Here is a 24,841-nt window from a genome sequence, read left to right as displayed (position 1 = left end):
AGGTTTTAACATTCTGGGGTGATGCAGGCAGCGTCCCCACGCAAGAGCAGGAACTAACCATGAAGCAAGCACACAGGCAGGCTTTGGGCCCCGCACACAAACCCCAGCTGGGGACGTGAGGAACCTGGTGCTCTTAGGTCCTCGCTTGTGGAATCCCCCCAAAGAAAAGCCAGTCCAAATAGCATCCCCAACACCATCTTATTGTGAAGGAGTTCAGAATCTAGGCTAGAGAGTTATACTGCAGCCGCCTCAAAATGAAAACCCAACACACAGCTGCCTTTTAAACAGCTCTGAAAACACACACTGACAGTAACGCAATAACAGGTGTCAGATGTGTGTAGGAAAAAATACGGCAGACGCTCAGGGGCTCCAAAAGTGGAAAAATAAGCTCACGTCACAAACGTAAGAAAGACTTTTTTTTAAAGACATACAGGCACTTAAATAAAAGCAGAATAATTAGAGTGAACCTTCAGCTATGAGACTACGCTGTCTCAGAAAAAGAATTTCCACGTTTCCATCGGGAGACAAAGGCTCAGTTCCAATTTGAGGAGAAGTTTTCCCACTTCTACTTTGATGTGCAGAAAACCAGAAAGGGGGCGAACGGAGCCAATTTCGAAACAGATACGAGCACCTTTCAATACAGTGAGGCAATTATTTCAGGGTTTTCCAAATAAAAAGTTAATTCCAGATCTGGGTATTATTCGAGAAACTTAATCTGATAAATTCTATGGTTATCAGGCAATCTGTATTTCTGTCATTACCTGGTCTCATCAAAATGCAAAGATACATCTTGTAACTTTTGGACAAAGGTCAAATCTCCCACTGAGTAAGTGATCACTTTTTCACATGAATTCACCATAGCAAACATTTAGGATTCAGAGAGCTGAGCTGTCCTTACAAAATTTGCTGTTATGTAAATTGTGAAATCCTTTTTTAAAAGAAATTATCTTTTTAAAATAAATTCTTTGCAGGGAGGGTATAGCTCAGTGGTAGAACGCGTGCTTTAGCATGCACAAGGTCCTGGGTTCAATACCCAGTACCTCCATTAAAAAAAAAAAAATTTTCTTAATAAACTCTATCACTTAAGTAGTTAGAAAAAGATGTATTTATACATTCATGGTATAAATATCATGAATTAAAGATAAATATTATGAATTAAAGATAAAATTCAATCAAGGACTGGTTTTGCTTTGTTTGAGATTTCCTCAAAGGAGAAAAACTTCACGGTCAATTCACGTGCCTGCAGTATCTTCCATGTTACACACTTTTCTGAAAGATGCCCTCCAGGTTTTCGAAAGGGTCTTGGGAAAGGGCATCTGGGTACACGGGAGAGAATTCTACTTCCCCACCTCCCTTGCAGTAGCAGAAACACGCGGCCGGTTCTCGTCAAGAGGTTCTGAGCAGAAGTCTCTTCTGAGCTGCGGGGTCCACCTGCTGATTCAAGACCCCCCAGCCCTGCTTACCCCCTATAAGGACAGACCTTGAAGCATCACGAGGAGGTGGTGGCCCTATTAGAAAATGTGGGGGACTCATGCAACAGAGCATCCTATGACTCTGCTGAAATAGTGTGAACGATTTATAAGCATCTGTTGTGTTAAGTCACTGAGATTTTGAAGAGACGTGTCACTTTACTATAACCCCACCTGCTTTGCCTAGTACTTGGAACCAAAGTTTGCACAACTTCCACGCCGCTAATGCTTATTAATAGGACTGCAAATCCCAGGAACAGGCAGGATGTGAGGTCTGCAACGCTGCCCCAGTGTTTTCTGAATGTTTTCAGGAAGCTATTGTTCGACGCACCAAAAGGCCAAATGGGTGCAGAAAACAAAATCGCACCTGAATCAAGATCCCCATTATGATCCGCTGAGCTCTGGTGTTTCTCCAAGGGTGAGGACGAAGGGTCCTGCATACTGGAAACTGACACGCTGCTCTCCATCCTTAACGGGTAAGGGTCCTCTTCTCTTAATTCATCCTGCAGGAAGAGTTACCTAAAGGCAACCAACAACAGAACAGAAATCAGAGCACTCGACTCGAGTGCACCCGTTTTTAAACTCTCCCAAAACGGGGTCCCCTCAGAGCTGCTACCATTTCACAACAGCATGCAGGCAACAGAAAGCACAAGGAAGGAAGGTTAAAGTGTGCACAGGCACACGAGGTCAACACCAAGGTCACAGCACAGCAAACCCACCCGCTTTCCACAGATCACCGTCACCACTGAGACGGACATATTTTTCACCAGTAAGAAGAATCTACATTTCAATCCCCAAGCCACCTTGGCAGCACTGGCAGGACACTGCAACTGTTTCCCAACCGCTTCCTCCTCTCGCTGGATGCAGTGAGGCAGGAATCCGCACCCCCCACCCCCCAGCAGCCCCCCACACACGTAAGACAACCGGTGTCTCAAAGATGATTCATTACCAAAACCAGTTAAAGCATCAGCGCTTGCACGTGATGTGTTTTTTGACCAACTGGACTTGCCCTGTCCTAACATAGCTCGTTAACTCCGACAGGGCCGGTGGGGAGAACAGGTGAGTGACAGCTGATTCTCGCGAAGTCCTACAATCCAGTTCCCGTCCATCGCAGCCCATGAAACACCAGGCACGGTCACGACTCAGGGTCAGCCACTCACGGCTCTGGTGGTCAGACACAGCCACCTGTGGGCTCTCCATCTCCCATTCATTCAGCACTCGCTCTTCAATCAGCAAAGGGGCAAGGATCAATGAAGAAGAGAAAGGATAGTGTATCTTTCCCTATAAATGGAATCCTGCATCATCCACATACAGGAAGGTACTTTTTAAGAATACTACGCCTTTCTTTTTTTTTTTAACAATTTTTTTGTTTATTTGGTTAGAGTCGGTTTACAATGCTGTGTCAATCCCTGTGTACACTTTAATGCCTGTCTCCTTTGCTCTCAGGACTGTTCTATAGAGCTACATGTCTTTTCTGATATGAATGTGCCATTTATTCCGTTCGTAGGTTTGAATATGCGATTCATTCATTCTGTTGGAAGGCTCTTAAGTGTGTATCAGAAACTATTAATCCGTTCTTTTAATAATCGACATTTGGGTTCGTTCGTGTTGTGTTATTATGAATCGGTATTTTTGAGTATTTTTTCTAAATATCTGATTTCATTGACCCTGTGTGATGAACACATGCAAGCAGTGAGACTGGGTAGAGGTGTGCTGAATACTCCTTGCCCTCACTTTGAGTATTTTCTTTTTTTTTTTTTAACTACACCTTTCTTAACACACACACAGGTGCACACACACACACACACCACTTTTGGCACTATTCGGTTTACTTTCCTGGAAAATACTGTGAATTTTTACAACGAAATTTGTCAAAAACTAAGAGGTTCATAAAAGTGTGTGAGTTACTTGTGCAACAGCAGGAAAAAAAAAAAGGCTGAAAACTCCTGCTCCAAGAAGAGGCTGGAAACCTACCAGGTACGCAGGCGGCTAGTGATGGGGCTAGGATCCTGGACACCCCGGCTCAGAATCCTGGGCGTGCCAGACAGACAGACAGACAGACAAATGGGGAAGACTGAACAGAAACAGACTAAAAGCAGGAACGTGCTTGTGGTCTGAATTAAGGCAGCGGGGCATAGAAGAGAGCGAGCGGTTTACGACTGAAAGGTATGAACCACCACAGAACGTGGTGACAACAACCCGAGAACCTCCCAGGATCAACAAAACGCCGTCTTCTCCCAGGATGTCCTCACGGTCCTAGAATAAATCACCTCCCTTTCCACAGCCAGCTCGCGGCAACCAACGGAACCTACGTGGTGCCGATGGAAATAAATAATTTGGAGAGAAAGTATGTGATACGTGAGAATGACGGATTATTTCACAGAAATCTACTTCCAGTGAATTTATGCAGCAGATCTTACAGGTGACAACTGATCTACAGCTTTGGGAAATAAAAACAGGATTTTAAACTACAACACCCTAACCACCTCCCCCGCCCCAAAAGGCTACTTTTCAAAGTCTACTTCCTTTTGATTCTTAAAATACATATGGTTTCGAGACCAAAGGTGAAAGTGTCTTTTAATGAAAACATCCTTTTTCCAAAGACAAGAAAAGAAGCTCAGAAGGCTGGGATTTTCAAGGGTAACTTCCTGTTTCTGACAATACACTTTGTGATCTTCTATAAAGTTAGTTCTACTCTAAGTGGCTCCTCCTGTCTCTAAAGATGCTGAAGGCAGAAGTCAAGTAAGAAGGCTTGATTCGATGCAATCAATGGTCCTCTTCAAATCTAACACTCTACGACTCAACCAGGGTTTTTACAGTGTTGTCTATTTTCCGCATTCCGATTGCCCATTGATTTGAGCCAAATTTAATACAATACACACCCACCCCCCACCCTGCCTCCTCCTATCACTTGGGGAGTATTCCAGGAAGATAGGTAATTAAGCAAAGCCTTGTTAGGAAGGAAATGGGTGGGTGGGTGGGGGACATTCATTGGACACTGTTCTAAAATTAGTCAGAAACTATTGGGGGCTTTTTATCTATTTTAAATTGTCTCTAGACCAGCAAGGTCTAACTGAACTTTCTATCCCTGCAAAGCCCAATACGGTGATCACACACAGCCACCGAGCCCTTAAAATGTAGCTGCTGTTGACTGAGGGACGGTCTCAGTTTTAATTAATTTTAATTTATTATTCATTGAAGTACAGTTGATTTATAATATCAGTTTCAGGTGCACAACATAGTGAGTCACTATTTTTATAGATGACACTCCATTCAAAGTTCCTATAAAACACTGGCAATGTTGCCGAAAACCTCCCTGTAGCTTAGTTTTATCCACAGTGGTTTGTACCCCTTGATCCTCGAACCCTCTCCTGCCTTCATATCGTGTTAATGAAGCCACCTTCGCTCTAGAAATCATTCTTACCTCCGTTCATCGCAAGGCGAGGCCCACGGGGGCACAACCTAGAAGGACTCACTCCAGTGAGCATTACTGAAAATGGGATAAAAGAAATACTGAACTTCTTCTAAAGCTGCCCAATTATCCAGCCCTTTTAAAGGTGATCTGACCTAAAAATAGTTCAAGAAACGGGCAATTTTACTACCTCGTAATAAACTTAGTATATTTTCAAGCTTGCTACTCTGAAACGGGAGAGAGGTCTGCATTGTTGTTTTTCACGTGACTCAGAAAAGAGACGATTCTCCAGGCTGAAAATCAAAAGCGAAGGCCGAAACTAAAAGCTTATGAGATTCCAGACATGCTCTAGCTGCCCTCGGAAATCCAGCATCTCTAAATCACAGAGGAAACGGCCTCCGTTCACACCCCAGGAATTTCAAAATGAGCGCAGGACACCCGAATCTCAGCGAAGACTTTTCAAAATATTTCCATCAAAATGGAAAACCTCAGAGGATTCTGAAAGGTCCACAATCACATTGTTGGCCCAAAACTTCATCTCTGAAAAACCTCTGCTTCCATCTCCTTAAGAAGCCACAGGCAAACGTCAGGCTGGGTCACAGGAGCATTTGCAAGGACTAAGTTTGTAAATGGCTTTGAAGATGAAATGCGGCGTTAAGTGTCTGGGCGCGGTTATCAAGGGAAGGTTCCTTCTGTGTATGTGGCTGAGTCACCGAGTCACCCAGATTGCTGTGCTAACAAGGCATGCCCACGCCTACCAGCCAACACTCGGCCTTTCTAAGAGACAGGCCCTGCCTGATTCCATCGCCAAGGGAGATGAACTGGTTCTTTGGGGCAGGAGCTCATGGGATTTTGCCATCCACCGTCCGCCCAGAGCTTGATTCTCCCTGATCAGGACCGCGATCTACCAGCCACTTTTCAACCAGGCTTCGTCTGTTTTCGCTCTAAGTAGATGGAAAGCTGACACGAACTGCTGCCCTGGCATCAGAAATGCTCATCTTTCAGACTCCGGGTCACACCTCCGCAAACGCCAGGGCTTGCGCTGTGTCTAATACATGGTCTGACTGTCCCCTCTTAGCCTTCCCATCAAACAGCAAGTGCCCTCCTTGAGGGGAAAACCGGGCAAAGAAAAGTAACAGACCCCCAGGTTACTTTGCTCAAGAGACAAGAAAACCGCATCAAACTGCAGACTAGCCTCCCTATGCTGAAAGTTCACTTACTTATTAACGAGTTACCTACAAATTACTTCTTTACCATCAAGAAGGATGAAGAGGGGGAGGGTGCAGCTCAGTGGTAGAGTGTATGCTTAGCATGCATGAGACCCTGGGTTCAATCCCCAGTACCTCCATTATAAATAAAAGAAAGAAATAAACCTAGTTACCTCCTCCCCCAAAAAAACTTAAAAAAAAAAAAAAAAAGATGAGGCTTTGAAATACCCAATTAATCCTACTATACAATCAGTCTTTGCATCAAGAAGGTAGCCACATAGGGTCACTTAGACCAGAAACTTACTTCCAAGCCACAAAAGTAAACACCATCCTTAGGTCGGCATACGACTGTGAAATATTTGACACAGAAGAGTCTGGTCACAGAGTCTCAGCGAAGAGGCACCACGTTTAGAATTAGCACAGACATTTGGTGCTAACACCTTGGACGAACTCCAAACACAGGATTTCCCTGTCACTTACAAATATTCAGAAGAATGAATTAGAGCCTCAATCCAAGCTTGTAACAGAGCTAATAAGGAACCTCATATTCTGCATCCAGGAGATTTGTGTCTCACACGACACACCTGCGCATACGAGTCATTTTCGGTCAAGTAGTCCAAGTGCTGTATGAACAGTCACAAGACCTCAAGGAGTAAAGAAATCTTACAAGGGACCCCTCTGTAAGCTAGACGTGTGTAGATAAGGTCTAACCGTCAGTGCCCAGTTTTCTGAGGGGACTTTATGAATGGATGACTTCAAGCAGGACAGGTGCACAACAGAGATGCTTCCGAGATGCCACACAGTCATCCCGCAGCCAGCTAAGACACTGACCGTGAAAAGTACCGATTCGGACTCTGATCTGGACTCCACAAGCCCATCCCTGAAGAATGCAGCTAAAGAGTCTCCCCAGCCTGCCATCGAGCTGGGGATTCATGAAACTGAAGAGCATTTCAGGTGTTGACTTTAAGCCCCGGATACAGATCGATAGAACCGGGCAAGCATCAAATCGTACGAATTACATCACTTAGATGCAGAAAGAAAGTTTACTCTAGTGGGGTCCATCCAACTGCCAATCATTATGCAAAGTCAATAAAAAAAAAACACCCTCACTGACTGTGGTTGCAAAGATAAAGGGAAATGTAACGACCCCAGCAGAGGACTGCAGAAGGGCTGGTTTTCCACTGACATGTAACCACCACTTAGCAGAATGTACTCTTGGTCTTTTCACCACCACAAGCAACTCTGTTCTCATCTGCAAAACACAGCGACTGTTCTAGAAGCCTCCTGAAGTCTCCCCTTCCACTCAAACATGTCAGGAAATCTGCGTTCTCACGGACTTTCCTGGTTAAAAGCGTATGTGGCAGGACAGAACAATAGAGTATTGGAATTGAGGCTCAAAAGAAGGAAATATTCAACACGGTCTAAGCTGGATTCCAAAAGCTTTCATAAAAGAGGTGGGTCAGGTCCTAAATGCTGGGCTGGCTACTCAAAGACTTAATCGGATGCACTGCCCAAAGCCACTCCAGTGCGCAGCACAGGGAGGCAAAGGGGGAGAGGGTGGGTGGCATGCATTTTGCAGCTGGCTGGGAGGAATAAAGGAGGTTTAAGGTAAAGTTTTAAAGACAATGAATGACAAGGGCCAACGCTCAAGGTGCCAACCACTCTCTCCTGCTCCACTTGGAGCCATTCTCCTGTCTCCAGCAGAGCAGCAGAGAGCACAGGGAACCAGGGCTGGGAAGTTTCACTCAAGAGCTGGCTATGAACCACTGGGGGACTGAGAGAGGGGAGCAGGGAAAAATGAGCTGCTCCATAGCCATCAGCTTTTCTTAAAATGATGGCATCCAACTGACCACATCTCCCTACCTGAGATCAGGGAAGCACGCCTGGCAGGGGTTCGATCCACGGGGCATGAGACCCTGAAGGACCCTGGAAACTGTCAGCCTCAACGTGACGCTCCAGCTGCGTCCTGTGTCACCTTCTTTTCCGCTTTGTTAACACAGTGAGGTTACCGCTTCCCGGAAGACTCTGGGCCTGGCTTCTGGCCTCCTCCCAGTCCTCTGCTCAGCTAGGAAAGCCCTCTCCTTGTCACCTGCCACTGGAGAAATATCTGAAAAATCACTCCCCACAAAACACACACACCCAAAAAAAATTTTAAAACCTGGGAGGTAAGTCTGTCCGACACACATCTATTTACCCTCCAGGGCTTGAAAAGCCTCTATGTAATCAGGCCATATGGAAAATTAAGGCTGAGAACTGAAAATAAGGCGATCCAAGACAAAACGTGCCGGATGAGGCCTGCAGCCTCCGAGGACCAGCATCATGGTGGCGCGTCGGTGGCAATCTCAGCAAAGCGATCTGGGCAAAATGGGCAAAACCCGGTCCAACCGGTGGCCCGCAACCAAGAAGAGCCAGAGGTTGGAGTAGCGACTGGACATCCGGCGTCTGTGTGTTTACAAACAAAGGACTCCGCGTTAGGAAGAGCAGCCATGGTTAGCAGCAGATCAAGTTTAACGTCGTGAGTTAATACCAAGCGTGACGCTCATTAACAAAACAAGTGGGATGCCTACAACGGTAAACACGTGCCCTCTGGACTCCTTATCATCGTCTTCCAGACCTCTGTCCTCCCGTTCACACGTGCGCAGGCTCACCAACTCCAGATAAACCCGCATCCTCCTCCCTGCGCACTTCCTTTCCAAGGCTGCCCTTTCCCACTTCTCTGCCCTTAGAAAGGCAAATCCAGTGTCTTTCCTACAGAAATGAATGCAAACACTGGAGTCATCCAACCAAAATTTGGCCAGTGTGACTTCCTCTCCATCCCCCTTTTTCTGTCACTATCTTAATGGCACATTTCTCCAAGCTCTCCACCGTGCTTGGAAGCAGTGCGTCCCTTTCAGAGCACCAACCGGAAGGCTGTTTATAACTGTCTCTTATTAATCTCTTTTTTTTTTCATTGATTCACAATGGTGTTAGTTTCCACTGGACAGCACGGTAATTCAGTGAAACATATATATTCCTTTTCACACTCTTTTTCATTACAGGTTATTACAAGATACCTGTAGGTCCTTGTTGTTTATCTATTTTATATACAGTAGTGTATATAATCCCAAACTCATAATTTATCCCTCCCCGCCCTTTCCCCTTTGGTAACTCTAAGCTTGTTTTCTATGTCTGAGTCTGAATCTCTTCTCTTTTTTACTTGAAGAACTCAACCCGGCATTAAATGGCAACCCTCCTATCAAACGACAGGCCGCCCGACTGCATGCCCAGTGAACATTTTTGCTTAATACATAGACAGAATGACTACTACAATATAGTCTATAACATTTTTTTTAAAAAACCACCAGGAAGGAAACACCTTTTCCAATGTGAAGATGAGGGTAAAAGAAGATAAAAATGCTTCCTTGGCTCTTGTTAAGTATGTACCTTTATAAAGTCAGGGAGATTTTTTTCCCCTCTAACAAAAAGATAGCATCTTTGTCCCAAAGCTGTAAAAGCGAACATGTCTTATACCTTTGAAAGCAAGTCTGCAAAATACATTTGGGTCTAGCAGGAATTCTCTCCTGCCACTCATCAGAGGAACAAAGTTCCACACAGGAGGGGGAAGATGAAAAGCAAGGGACGTGGCCAAGGTCACAAAGAAAGCTCTGAACCAGAACGAGGGTTTCTGAATTCCCAAGACTGGCTCACTCTCACCATCAGACTGTACTTTATTTATGCTGCATTTAGGGCACTTTCTAAAATAATGCCAAACACCAATTTCTATGAAAATGCAGCTGCTTGGAGTTGGCAGAACTTGGTTCTTTCTCCCACGCACGACAGGAAGTGCAATCCAGACCCATTCACACGGGCAAGTGGAACTGGCTGTGAGTTGCCAGCGTCACGCCTGAGGTCAGCTCATCCCAGAAGGAGCCTACAAGGAGCGATGACCCAGGGGTACAAAGAGAGGCAGGGCTCCCCTCCACCTCACAGGGAGAACCGCTTTGGGACTCTGTCTTCAGTTTCCTACTGGAGAAGAAAATAATCCAATGAAAGATCAACACCTTCAGCAGAACCTAGGAGACCGTGCTCACGAGGAACCAGCGCTCCTCAGAAGGGAAACCTCTCGCCTCCTTCCCCAGCTTTCCACACCGTCTGCCTGACCCCCCCCCCCACTACTTCCACAACTCAAGGATTTTTTAAATGTACTCTCACCCTCATCAGTGGGGTGGCAACGTGCAGAGCGGAGCAGGGTGACAACCTGATTTACATGAAAACCAGTTGATTTTTAAAACGAGATGAAATTTCAGAAATGCAACACTTCCCAAAGCTTTAATGGCCAGCTCACATGCCAGCTGACAGCATTCTATCCTGAACCAGGAACACAGAACATGTCCACTTCGAAATTTAAAAACAGCGACCAAAGCGCTGTTCTCCCACAACCATCTGAACTAAATGCAGAATGAAAATGCTCTAGTCTTACTCTGTTTCAATGAAATAATTAAAAAATAAAAACAATTTTTTAAAAAACCTGTTTGTGTGACCCTGTACAACCTCCCCAAAGACTGCATAAATTATCAAGAAAATAAAAGATGACAGCAGCCACCTGTAGAGATTAAATAAACTCACGCACTTGACTGTCTCACACACAGTCGATAATCAACATACACAGTTTCAAGACAACGTAAGGCGAGGATTCAAATCCTCAAGCTCTCTCTGGCTCTAATCTGCTAGCAAGTTATTCAGACTCTGTAAAGCTTCAGTCTCCCCATTTGCAAAATGGAGACGACATGCCCATAAAACAGGAGACAGAAACACCAAGAATTAGAAGAGAGGCTGCAAACAGATGTTTCCCTAAGTAGCGACTATTTTTCTTTTTAATGTTATTCAGAGTAAACAGAATTCCAAATCAGAGTAATCCCCCAGTCCTTTCATCATTAATCCCTGGACCTACAGATCCACATGTGCACTTTTTAAATGAATATCCGTGTAAATTATATTTTATTTACTTTTTATTTAATTTTTTTTAACAGAGGTACTGGGGATCGAACCCAGGACTTCCTACATGCTAATAAGCATGCGCTCTACCACTGGGCTATACCCTCCCCCACTGAGTTATATTTTAAATGACACTCTGTAGGAACTTGCACTTGGAATTTCAGGTGCTCGTATTATACCTTAAAGTGAAGCAGCTCATACTTCACTTTTGACTGAAATGGCAAAAAACAACAACTTTCCAAATTTAGGAGGAAGGAGAGAAAGCACGCTTAAATAACCTTATAAGGTGTCTTCTTCTCAGCCAATAAAACTGAAAGGGGGGTGAACATCACAGAATAAAAATCTGTCCCATCTTCCGGTCCCGCCACGTCTCTCTTCTGTAGTCACAACTGCTAAAGGTGTTTGCCCAGCCCTGCAGGGTTCACCAAATGCTTTTACCACAAGCAAGGTATCTACCAAAAGGTGTCACTTGTGTTTTAAAGAAAATCAAAAAGAACGAAACCGAAAGCACAATGGATTCTTTCCTTCAATCAGTGTCAAAGACATCTACCTGATCATAAGAATAGAAACCAAAGTGACATGGAAGTAAAACTTTTTGAGTCGTGAATATCATTTCATCCAGTAACACGAGGGACCCTCACTACCGATGTCTGGTGACGTATTACCGTTTTAAAATTCTCTACCGGCCCATCAGATGCGGAGGGTAACGGTGGTCTCTCTCCATCAGAACACTGCTGTACTGACCACACAAAACCAATCCTTAAGAAGTTTACTTGGTCACTTTATACGAATCGTGTAACACTCCCCCTTAGACTGCAAGCTCTAGGTTGAATATCGTCCTGTACTTAAAATACACCGTCCTGTCTAGAAACATCTTGTTTACACTGACTTCCAAACAGCCAACACTTGGCTTCGCCAACCAGATCATGTTTCGTAGGAACTGTCCCAGGACATTTTCTGGCTCACAGAGAAAGGGAGTCCGGCCCAGTGGCCCAACAAAAAGGGCAGGAGTGGAGAATGGAGGGTCAGGGCTGATCCCTCCACCACCACCTGGAGGCTGCGGTCACCACCCACACTATGCACATAACTGAATGACGTCCAAGCACTCACCCTGTCCGGGAACGCGGGATACAGGGGCCGACTGGAATGGCCCCTGCTAGTCCGAGGAATTATTAGAGCAAACTCAAATCAGGTTTTTCTTTCTGGCCTATATTCAAAGACCCGCTCACCTAGGCCAGGCCCTGCCTTTACAGGGATTGTATGTGAAGGCTACGTTTGTGTGCCTCGATCTTCCTCCGCCTCACCTGTTCCACAGCACAGAGAAAATCCTGGCCCCACATGGCACCTCTATCACGCAGTAAGCACACGTTACTTCTGCACAGTGACCTGCTTGCACGGACACCACCTGTGACGAAGGCCCATAATGTTTCCACTACACTTTCCAGACCTAAGTTCGAAAGACGGATGAATCACGTGGTCATGTCTGCACAGATGTGCTGAATCACAGATATTTTTCCCTCAAAGAGTACCATGGCGATCTTTGGGTGAGACTCCAGTCCTAAGCACTTCTTCCATAGAGAGCTTCCTCACCGAACAGTGCTGTCAGACCGCGGCCCACCACCACAAATGCACAGCTCAGTTTGTCGTGACACGTATGATTTCCCTGATTCATTCTGCTTACTTGTAGGATGGGAACAGTAAAGTTGTTACCAGGACAATGCAGATGTAAGAACAGTCAGAAAAAAAAAAAAAAACCCACAGAATGTGTCTTGAATGTGTCTTTGGGGAACAAGAAGCTCTTCCAAGTTCTTTACGCCCATCACACTGTGAGGTAAACTCCGCAAGCTCCAAGGAGGGAAATTCTAAGAGAGAAATGTTACCTAACACTAGGACTGGAAGTAATTCAAAATCCACAGCAGACGCTTTTTGTTCAAATTAGTTAAAGGGGAAAAAAAGCCATTTTACTTTGAAATCCTTACAAAACCACTTAGGTTACAGCACAGACCAGGCAGTCTGCATGTTCACTGCATGTGCTTCTTGGATCCCAAAAGCAATTCAAAGGAAGCAATGTTTCCATCACCGGCATTTCTGCTCAGATTTGTTAAATCCTTTGGGGACGATGGCATCGAGAGAAAGGTGAGAGATGCCACCTCAGCTAGAGGGGGCAGAAATGGGATCTGATAAACGGCCAGCACTCCCGCGACAGCCAAGGGAGGTCTCACTATAGAGAGAAAAAGGACGAGATGACCAAGGCTCTCTCCTCTCTTCAGGACCTCCTTCTGCTTCTGGCTTTTCTTTCTTTTTTTTTTTAAGTTAAGAATCATGAAGCTAGTTATTTATATGTAGCAAGGTTTCAAACAAAATTAGTCCGTAATTTCAGCAAGAAAACACGAAGAGGAGACGTGCCCTCCCATCAATGACTCCCATCATTAGTAAAAATTCATGCCCCCACGGGACGGCCTGTTTTAGGTTCAAAGTGGGGGTATCCAACTGGGAAATGCTCCCTTGTCACCATTGCAGGTGTCAGCTGGCACGTCTAGAACAACACACGTCAAAACAGAGTGGCTGGTGGCACTCTTTCCTAGGACAAGGGCTGCTGAATCACCCTGCCCCTGGGCAGTGGTTACACTGGCCCGAGAATGGGTGCTGAGCACAGCTTGGGCAGAGGACGGGAGGGTTCTGGTGCCTGTGGGTGTAACACGCCAACACCCCTCACCCCCGCCAGGCAGGCGGCTGGGCCCGAGCAGCGAGCTAAGGTAAAAATCTGAGACAGCACTTGTTCATGGAAGGGAGGAAGCAGAGTGTGTGCAAACGTAATGCCTCGCAGGGAGAAAGTAGCAGATCTCCTATCTCAGAGGATTGCCCAGCCAGCAATTCCTTCGGAACACCAAGGCCTCTCCCCCTCCCACCCCTTCTTCACCCGCTCAATCACCCTCCCCACCCCCAACCGCCTCCCAGAAAATAGGGCCGAATTTCAGCCTGTTTTCGCTTTTTCTCCGACCTGGTGAAACCCGGCTCGGTGCAGACGCGCCAGTCGCTCCCCCAGGTCCCTCGGCTACAGTACAGGGCTGGAGGGGCGAGGGAGAGTGGAGGGCAGCGGCGATGGATGCGGATTCGGGAAAGGTCTGCCCGCGTCGAAGGCGGTTTCCCACCAGTGGGTTCGGATCCGCCGCGGCTGCGCCGCTGGAGCCAACAAAACGCGGCGCGGGGACGAGGCTCTCCGGAGCCGGGGCCGCGCGCGGGACCGGGAGCCCCAGACCCCGGAACACGCCCGCGCGCGGGGTCCAGGGAGGCAACGCAGGGGACGCCCGGGTGGCTGAGAAGTCTGACTACTGCACCGAAAGGACGGAGGATGCGCGCGGCCAGCCGCTGGCGCCCTGCCCTTCCCGGAATCCCACCCAACTCTCTGAACCCAAAGATCCCGAAAATTCCGAAAGCGAAACTGCAAGCAGGTCGCCTGAAGTTTGGAAACGGCCTCCCAGGCTTTCCGGCGTCGTGTCTGGACTCTGGTTACGACGAATGTGCTCAAGGGCGAGCACCCCCAAGAATGGCTGGCGATCCCTCCGCAGCCACCCTCCACGTCCCCGGGACACCTCCCTGGTTTTTTTTTTTTTACGCGTAAAAGTCCCCAGCCCCGGTTCCCGGCGGGGACCTGCCGTGCTCTTGCCTCGTCTCGGTTCCTCCCTCCTCCCGCTCCTCCCCCCAAGGGAAACTTAGGCCCTGCAAGAATCCTGTGGAATGTTCTTTGTAATCTGTTGTATATTTGCTTCCACGGCACCGCTCGGTGCAAAATCGCAGGTTTTCGGGGCGCTGGAGTGAATTGTGCGCTTGTCAGCGGCGACGTCAGGAGGACGAGGGGAGGGGTTCCCGGCTGAAACTGCAATTTACCAGCACAGAGCCATCTTAGGCTGGTTTCCACTTCGGCAAAGCCCACAGGAAAGCTGTCCCCCGGAGGATCTGCGCGACAGCAGCATCGGGGACGCGCCGCGCGCTCGGCCAGGGAGCTAGGGGAGCCAAATGTGTCTGAGCCTGAGGGTCGCGGGGTCGTTCAGCCTCCCCACCCAGGTGGGAAGGGAAATCTGCTGCAGGGTCTCCAGTCCCGGTGACGCTTCCCCTCAACCCCTCCCCCTCCATGGGAGCCGCGAGGGACAGGCCCGTCCCACTGCGCGGCGTCCACCTAAGTGGGAGGACGAGCTGACCCCAGCGATCCTCCCTCTAGGCCCCTGCAAATGCCCAGAGGCCGCGTTACTGCGGTAACTACAGACTTGGCCAGCGCTATCTTATAAGCCCTACGATTTGAAAACGTCTTGGTGCACTAGGCGGACGCGCCATCAGGTTCGCGGGTCCAGAGAAGGTCCCCTGGACCTGTCCCCGGAGAAGGCTCGCAGACGCCGTGTGGCCCTTGTCCCCCTGATCCACCCCACTGGCACCGCTGCGCAACCTCCGCTCGGCAGCTGCATCCTGGCCACTGGCGACCCCTGTCGGGGACCCCTGTTCCCAGCTAAAGGACCTCGGTGTGCTAGCTTTCCCTTGAGCTCCACTTACAAGCTCCGACTTTGCCTTCAAACTCCACTCCCAGACTCTTCCCGGCCCCCAAGGCCAGCCTTTCCCGGGCACCTCGCTGCTGTCTCAAACCCCAGGGTGACACCCTCGCTCGCTTGCCGGAGATTGCCCCTCTCGGATCCAGCCGCGATCTGAGCAAGAGACACTTTCTTCCGCGAACGCTCTCCCCATCCCCCACCTTCCCTAGAGCGCAACTCTAAAAGCAACTCCTCCCCTCCACCCTACACGCTTTGCAGCGGAGGTCCGCACACCCCCGCCCTTCCGCCACTCCACTTTCACCCACCCCACCCCCACCTCGCCTGGGACGCTGGCCCCCCACCTTCCCCCACCCCCGCAGCGGCGCGAACTGTACCAGGTGCCCACAGCTAAGCGCAGCGCGCCCCCTGCAAACCCCAAACCCCACGGACGTCTTGCAGCCCGACTGCATCCGAAACCCTGGACGGTTAGTCCTTTCAATAAGCACCTCCTCGCTCCACCTACAGGGCTTTACCCACACTGGATCCAGCACACAGAGAGAGAACTTGTTTCGTAGAAAGCCGAAATAAATCATTCCCTCTGCCCTCCTGTATTTTGCACCATGTGTCAGCAGTTTGTCATGTCAAATCATGGGAGGGTCTGGGTCCAAGACGCACACACGTATTTGGGGTGGATCTCTTTAACTTGACACCCCCCTACAACTGCACACCCAGTTATGCACACTGATCCAAAGGCACACTGAACAGTTGTGCTCGGATGCCTTGGTCCGGGCCAGCAGCACCCTTCTCCCCTCTAGCAATGGGCTGGACAAGCGAACTCTAACCACGGAAAAAACTAGGACAGCTCATTCGCTCTATTTTTTCCTACTTAATTCGCTAAAGCAGCTACTGGAGTAACCAAAGAGAGTTGAAACTAAAGGATGGCAACTCCGGTTGTGTTTTTTCCCACCTCAAAACCTTTATTTTCAGTTTTTAAAAGCCACCTTAGCCCGCCATATTGAAACTGGCACGGCTTCCAAATACTCCTTCTCCGCAGTTGCTTCCAAGAAAACATGAGTACGGATCGAGGCTCTGGATGTGCATCTGGCCACCGCAAAGCAACTACCTCCCACCCTAAGGTTCCCCCTTCCCCGGCTAATCTTCTCCAGCCGCCCCGGTTCAAAAATCAATATACCTAGCAGTTCCTACAGTTGGGGGTTTTGGGGGCGGATTTTACCAACACATACACACATATTAAAAAATAAACTCCAAAGCCAGATCAGATTAGTAATTTTGAAAGGAGGTCATAAGAGTAGACAATAGGAAAGCCCCAAGCGACAGGATATTACTTTAAAGCAAAAGCGAAAAAAAAAAAAAAGGAAGAAAAAAAGAACAAAAAGACCATCCATGCCGGAGCACGCTCCGAAACTACTAGTGGCAATTTCATTTCAGCTACACAGGCAAATGTTTCCAAGGGGGCGATTCCGAATGTGTATCCGATTTTTAATCCCCTTAATGGTCTCCAGTCCTCACCCCACCATTTTCTCCACCCCAACCCCCGCCACCCCGAACACACACACCAAAAAAAAAAAAAAAAAAAGGAAGAAAGAGACCCCAGCGAGGAGACGCGGGAGCGCGGGGTAACAAGGGCGGCTGCGTCGCTGAAACGAGCGCACAAATGAGGAAGGTGGGCGGCGGGAGGCGACAGCCTGTACCCGGGGAGGATACTTTGCAACTACCCAGGGACTCTCGCACGGCCGGGCTTTTCAAAGCCGAGGGACGAAGAAGAAGGGGACGAGGGAGCAAAAATGACAACCCGGAGCGCAGAGCGGAGTTTGGGGCTCTGCTCCAGTGCTGTCGCTTTCTCAGCCTGCCTCTCTCTTTCGCTCCTCTCCCTCGGCACCCTCTCTTCCAATCTCCCACACCCCTCGGCTGGCTCAAGCTTCTTTTTTTGGTTTTTTTTTTTTTTTTTTTTTTTTCCTTCTAAGCTGGAAAAAAGCTGACCGGCGCACTCAACCTGCGGGCCGGAGGTCTGCTCGCGGGGCGGGCTGGGCGCGGGGACAGGGGCCGGCGCGGCGTCCTACCTGGTGAAGTTCGTCCTCCTCGCGGCGTGGACCGAGGCCCCTGGCGCCACCGCGGGGGACGCCGGCCTCGCCCGCTCGCTCTGCCTCGCTCGCTCCCAGCCCGCCGCCTCCCTCGCACGCCCGCTCCGGTCCTCCGACTCCCACTACAGCCTCATTCCAATATGGCATCCTCTGTGTGCGCATGCCCGGCACTCTTTTTTAAGATTATTATTTTGTGTGTGTGCAGCGAACTCCTTCAACGACCTTTTCCAAGCGCTTGCAGAACGTCTTAAGCCAATTAGCCTGCGGGACGTTCTGCACGCCTTCCTCTGCCCCCGCGCCTGGGCACATCCCCCCTACCCACTTACACACACACACACACACACACACCACACACCACACACCACACACCACACACACACACACACACAGGCACATTTCACGTTCCCACTGCCCCCTCCCCGCCCCGCTCCCCTCCCTCCCTCCCTTTGGCTCCCTCCATACACAATCTGCATAAAGTTCCCATCACAGGCGTTTCCGCAAATCCATCGGCAGGGAAATCTGGGCAAACTCCGCATCTCACTGGACACTTTCCGCTTCGTCAGTTTACAAACCCTCTGTGGACGAAGCGCACAAACTTGGCGATTTATCCGCCGACGGATGGTTCCGAGCCGAGAGAAATTAAGTCCTCTCCTTTGTCCCGCCCACTGCGCCCCACCCCGGCACGTAAATAGAGCCTTGTCTATGGAGATTCAAACATTTCCTGGCCCCTTGGGATGGCGGGGGCGGGGGCGGGGGCGGGGGGCGGGAGGGGGTGGCCGGGGAGAGGTTTTCCAGGGAGACGAGCCCATAGGGGTCAGAAATAAAGTTGGGCCTGTTGGGGCGAGCTTGCCGCTGCGATCTGCCCGGCCCCGACAGGACGCAGGTACCAGGGTCGCCACGGCGTGTCATGGAGCAATGTCCAGTCATCGGCGACCCAAGAGGGCACCTGGCCTGGGCCGGCTATTGCAGGGCGGGGAAAGAATCCTGCCCGAGAAAAACGTGGCCCTCCGTGGCTGCTGGAGGGACTGAGAGGCAGCGCAGACGGGTGCGGAGCAGGGTTTCCCGCCCGCGTTTCGGGTCGGTGGGCACTTTGCCCGGGACGTGGAAGGAAGACAAAGTGGGGCTCCCTGGGCCAGGGCAATGGCCAGACGGAGACAACGAAATGTCCCCAGTGCGGAAAAGCTGGTGACGCCCGAGTAGACAAGACCGAGAACTTCCGAAGACTGTACTGAGGAGCGAGGAGATGCTGCTTAGTGGCTAGAATTTATTTCTAAATGGATAACCGACACGTTTTCTCAGGGGTTTTGCTCTATTGCCACAGGGAATAAAACCCCCCAGAATCTCTCTATGCTGTGTCCTTCTGCTTCCTACAACCTCTCTCGCCATGCCTCTCCCCCGGTCCAGGGGGTCCAGAGGACCGCGCGGTCCCCAGGCTGCAGCGAGTTCGCAGCTCCGCCCACACTCCCACACCCCGCCACCCTCGAGCGTCCTCGCGGACCGTGGAGTTCCTCCAGCTTGTGAGTTCCCGGTAGATGGGTGGGCGCTCCCAAGGGCGGGGGGGCAGCGTGGGGACCCCAGGGATGGAGACAGGGCGTCAGAGTCTGAGCACGCGCGGGACGAGTGGAGTTCCTGCCCAGGCGGGTCCTCTCCCCGACGGCGGGGCCCGAGCTAGTCTAGATGAACCGCGGGAGAGATGTGCCCGGAAACCCCTCTAGCCAAGCCACGCGGTCACTGGGCGCCCCTCAACCGAAACGGTGGGCGGAGCTCGGAGATCCCGGGAGGCTTCGCCTGCTGGGAGACCCCCGCGCACTTTATGTCTGGGCGAATGGCATTTCCTTACATCTTGGAGAGCGCTCTGCAAGATGCAAAACGCCTTCGTCCCATCACACCTCCATTTGAGGTGCCACCTGAGACCCAGAAAGGGCAAGCGACTCACACAGTTGAAACTCCAGCCCGAATCTGCAACCCTCCAGCTAGCTTCCCGGTCCCGTCCTCTTGGGGACATCCGACGTCTTTCACCTGAAGGTCACTCAAGGCGGAGCCTCCTCAGTCCAACCGCACGCAGTCCCTGCATGTTTGCCTCGTCACCACCCCCTCAACTGCCTCCCTCTGGGCCCTGAGACGGCTAAAAATGGTGCCCGATGGACGCACCGTACGTAGCTCCAAGGAATCCAGAATGTGGACTCCAGACAGTCTCCTTCGCTCTACCCCCAGGTTTCTACGTCTAAATCACCGCTTCTTGATCCTTCAACACGAAGTCTTGCTAGTAGGGAGGGAGGGGAGTGGGGGACGATCCCATCCCAAGTGGACTTACAGCGCAAGGAGACACAACCCGTGCCCCCTTCCCATTGACGGGGACACCAGCTCCCGCACTGCAGAAGAGCCTGAGCGCAGATCCCCTCCTCCAGGCCGTCCCGCGCCCCACCCGCGCCGCGCCCACCTCGGTGGCCGTGGCCCTGCAGGGACCGGCGGCAGCGCCCTTCCCTGGCGTGTCCCAGTCCTGGCCGCCTGGCTCAGGCCCGGGAGGGGGCAGCAGATGGCTCTTCGCCTTCCGCCCCGACTTCCCCCAACCCCAGGACTTCCGGTCTGACCCAGCTTAGAGAGAAAAAGCACGTTCCCTCTCCAAGAGCTGCGGCGACGGCGACGTGAGCTGCAACAGCCATTGCTCTGGCTCCAGGTTTGTTTATGAGTTCTAAGTCATTATTATGCACGGACCGTTATTTCATCAAAATAGAAAACCAGTGCAAAAGAACACCCAATCCTGACTCGATGACCTGTCTATGCATCGTCTCACGATTCCTCCGGAGTAGTGGAGTCTATTTTTTGGTACTCAGACCCCGGCATCACTTTGCCCACGTGCCTGGGAAACAGTGTGAAATTAGATTTTTGGTACGTATTGCGATTAAGAATGAAATTATGAAACCACAGCACACAATGGTCATCACATTGTTCCCATTAAGAATCTCAACGTTGTCTGGGGTGAAGTTTCTCAAAGTTGGGCAACCTTCTGCTTTCTTATTGTTTTTTCCACGTGACTTCTTGAATGTTCCTTGGCTATTTTGCATCCTGACTCCATTCTCCACCCAAAGACACCCATTAGGCAAAAGAAATTAGTTTAAAGACTCCCTGAGGCAATTAAAGCGGCCCTTCATTCCACTCCAATACCGCCCCGCTTTCATTTTTATTTCAGAAACAGACACTTTAGGGTATAATTATCCAGATGTAGAATCCACCCTAAATCAATTAAGGATGAAGAGGGTGGGGAGAATCCAGCAGAGTTAGCCAAAAGATAAAGCCTTGGTAAAAGCTGGGAATGTTCCAAAGAAGGCCAAGAATGTTCCAAATCAGAGAAATTCAACCATGTAAATACCACAAGATTTCTCTATAAATTGTTAACATTTTCCAAAAATATTGGTAAAAATGAGCCTGTGATCACACCAGCTGACTGTAACTGTTAATTTCATACCTAAACAATGGTTGAATCATGAATTTAAATTGAAGTCTAGTCAGTTTACAATGTTGTGTCAATTTCTGGGGTACAGTATAATCGTTCACTCATACTTACACTTACATAGATTCGTTTTCATATTCTTTTTCATTATAGGTTACTACAAGATATTCACCATAGTTCCCTGTGCTATACAGTATAAACTTCTTGTTTACCTATTTTATATATAGTAGTTAGTATCTGTAAATCTCTAAAATCACTTTTAAAATGCATCTACACATCTAAATTATGCCTTCCAAAGGAATTCTTTTGGAATTCTTTCCTACCAATGAGGCTAAACTCTATAAAATATTAAAATTATATTTGCTGATTGGAAAATACTTAGTTGCTATTTCCATTTGCTTGCTGATACAGCACAAACTATGAATAAAGAAATAACAGTTGAAAAGTTTCTCACTCTCATTCTGTGACTTCACAAAAATTAGTGCAGAAGAGTCGAAAATTATATGCATATTGTTTAGTTTCTTTCTGTTAAGGAAATATGATTACTTAAGTCTCATCACAATAATCTTCACACCAAGAAAAATGTTGGTCAGTGTGCTCATAGTTACTCCCCATTCGAGTTATCATTTCCCACTGAGAAAAGGAAATGCCCTAAAGAAGGTGAACCATTTTGTTTTCTTAACATAGAACATCTTGGAGATAGTAGACTCATGAGCATAACATAAAGGCAGAAGAGTGGGAGAGTGTCCCCCAAAAGCCCTTCACAATAAACAAATATTTCAAGAATTAATGCAATCTTCTTTCTCCTGGAGGCTTGGCAGCTAAACGTGTTCTCAGGACGGGTGAGATTATGTTTTTCCATCACCCTCCTAAGGTCACTAAGACTGAAATCCAGAGACACTCCCTCCCTTACTTTTTCACCCTCTTCCCACCCCCCCATCCTCCCCCATCCCCAGTTCAAGCACTTAGCTCCTTCCTCAGTAAGAATCAAATGGCCTCATCCCTGCTTCATCACTAACTTCCTGTGTGACCTGTATAAGTCAAATGACCTCTCTGAGCCATTCTTTTCCTGTGGGTAGAGGAGGGGGACTGGACTCAAAGTTCTATAAGTTCTTTCAAACTCTAAAGAGCGCTTATCCATCTAACCACCCCCTGCCCAAAGCCACGAATTGCTTTCCATAACATTCTAACACCATCCCTGCTAATTTGCAATACTCAAGGTGTGAATTCTCGGGTCACAAAGAGGGAAAAAAGATGAAGGGAACGGATCCGTAGGGGAAGGGCCTTCTGTGCTCGCCTGCCCAGCAGTAGAGGTGTTGTTCGAGTCCCACTTCTGCATCGTTTGGATTACTGCTGTGGTTTTGTATTTACCCTATAAATTCTTGTTTGCCCATAATAGCATCCAGGCTGAGGTCCCTGAGAGTTACTGAGAAAAGACTGGGTGATGGAGTTCACTGTTCGGGTAAATGAGTACAGCAGGGCTCCCCAAAGATACCACCTTTCTCATCTATTTCCAAAAATCCCAGAAACCCACCACTGCTTCTTGCATAGTTTGAAGATGTTTCAGGCTTCCTTGAAAACAGGGGGAAAAAATCACAGTGCACACTCAGGGTGTATTTTAAAAAAATCATGCTGTCTAAACTCTCCTAGCACATTTATTTAAGGAGCGGAGATGGTTTCGCTATGGAAGGGCCAGTTCTGACTGATGGCTTCTTTCTCACCAAGGAAGTCGAACACTAGGATGAGTCACGCCCAGCCTCTGAAATGACTTGTATTGGGTACTTGGCATCACACACTTCACTTGTGAACCTTATTTTCCATGACGCAGAATGTGCTAGATCTTGCAGCCTGGCTTCCAGCCCTTTTGAGAGGCGAGGAAGCCAGATTCAGGGAGCTGAAATGACAGAGGTCCTGCACAGAGTTGCAGATCAGGGCCTGGCTCTCAAGTCCCGGCCTTTTACTCCTCCACGCCACTAAAGATAAGAGAAGGAACACAGAGGATTTATTTAGCATCTATTTTGTCCCAGACACTCTTCTAGGTGTCTTTACATCGCTGAGAGCATTTACTATGTTAATATAGCAAACATAGTAAATTTATGCATCTATATCACATGTAATGTCTCTCTTAAATGACTTTTAAATATGTTTTAAACATTCCTGTCCATACAAAGCTGGTCACTAGAACGTATGTGTGGGTCACGATTTTTGTTGCTGAGCTGGAGTTGTCTGGTGTCATTTATGTTCTATGTGGCTGAGGGTATTATTGCCCAACACACACACACACACACACACACATACACACACACACACACACACACACACACACACACACACAGACATACACACGCACCAAAAACAGCAGCACAGGTCAAGGGTGCGGTTTACGGCCCGGCACAGTTTGGCCTCTGCAAGATAACTAGCCTGAATGAGACTGAAGTGAGCGCTGTGCGAAAGTACGAACGGTCCCACTGGACTCGTAACATAAAACAGACTAAACAAATTAAAACGGGCAATCAAAATCTCCACATCAAAAAGTGAGTTTCTTCACTTCCCAGTACTGCCCCTAAAAATAAGTAAATAAACCTAATTACCTCCCCCCACCAAAAAAAAAGTGAGTTTCATGCTAAAGCAAGTGGACTGTTTTTGTCATATAAAACCCACTGCCTTAACAAATCCCCATGCTAAACAGAGAAGAAACAGCAGTGTCAGAACCCTGGACAATCCAGCCTTATTGTAGCTTCAAAATCCCCAACCTATTTAATTCCACTGTGTAAGTCGCTTTAGTTGGTCTTACTACAGAAAATAATTATGACCCTGGTCAAAGAAATAATAGTTAATAGTCCCATAAAGACTTGATTTGCAGCGCCACCTACTGGAAACAAATAGTGACTTGCTTTCAGTTTTGGGGTTTTTTTTTCAGTTTTTTAAAATGGCTTTTTGTTGTTTTCTAATGGATTAATAGGAATTCAGGTATCAGGGGTAATGGAAGAAGTCGGTGCTTATTGTATCTGATTACAGATAACAATTTGGAAGCTCTGTTTTTAAATAAACTGAAAGATATTCATATGAAATCTTTCAACCTTTGAATGACATGCAGACTACTTACGTGTTTCTTTGGAAAGTAAAACAGGTCATCACAACCAGCTTTTTAGCAGAGCGCTATGACTTTTTTCTTATCCCTCTAAAGATTGGTTTTTACACTTGTAAATGCCTCTGAAATTAAGTGGACGAGCTCTTAGAGGTCATGAGATCATACGCCAAATTTGTTTTGTACGTTACCAAGGTCTTGTATTTCAGCCTCTTCCTTGACGACCGTCTTCTCCATTTATCTTTACTCTTACTCCACGACTCAGTACTTTCATCTCCTGAAAACGCAAATAAAATATTCTGAAACAGGAATGGGGCTAGCAACCGATTCACAGGCTATGAAAAATCTTTAAGTTAGATTTCGGCTTATTGGAAACAAAGCCTTCACATATATCAATGCCATATCTCTTTTGTGAAACTTTGTCAACCGCTCAAAGTCTAATGTTAGCACCCAGTTTGAAAAGCAGACCAGACCCCAATAGCAGGCTCCAGACAAATTGTCTTGAATTCACATGCAATGGATCGTAGAAGAATACTGCAGTCTAAAATAGTGAAAAACGGTATAAGGAAGGAAGAGATTTGCGTTCATGTCCCAGTGGTGTCCCTTAATAGATTCTT

General features: G+C 48.3%; 1 protein-coding gene across 5 annotated transcripts in view; it reads right to left on the bottom strand.

Moving 5' to 3' along the window:
• Positions 1 to 18,315, bottom strand: part of SFMBT2 (Scm like with four mbt domains 2) — a 150,674-nt gene extending 132,359 nt beyond the window's left edge. The window contains exons 1-2 of one of the 5 annotated variants that reach the window (XM_074358342.1): positions 18,148 to 18,315; positions 1,837 to 1,988 (exon numbers count right to left, since the gene is read on the bottom strand). In XM_074358342.1, the coding sequence (XP_074214443.1) occupies positions 1,837 to 1,936 (100 nt within the window). In that variant the 5' untranslated portion in view covers positions 1,937 to 1,988; positions 18,148 to 18,315. Of the gene's footprint in view, positions 1 to 1,836; positions 1,989 to 14,064; positions 14,915 to 14,951; positions 15,553 to 15,608; positions 15,833 to 17,664; positions 18,051 to 18,147 lie in introns of those variants that run through there. The other 4 variants (XM_074358341.1, XM_074358344.1, XM_074358345.1 and 1 more) reach the window with 4 other exon arrangements.
• Between the last annotated feature and the right edge of the window lie 6,526 nt (positions 18,316 to 24,841).

This window comes from Camelus bactrianus, chromosome 35, assembly GCF_048773025.1.
Source record: "Camelus bactrianus isolate YW-2024 breed Bactrian camel chromosome 35, ASM4877302v1, whole genome shotgun sequence".
Lineage (NCBI taxonomy): Eukaryota > Metazoa > Chordata > Mammalia > Artiodactyla > Camelidae > Camelus > Camelus bactrianus.
Note: the sequence above shows the minus strand (reverse complement) of the source record. Positions and strands in the feature narration are given on the sequence as shown.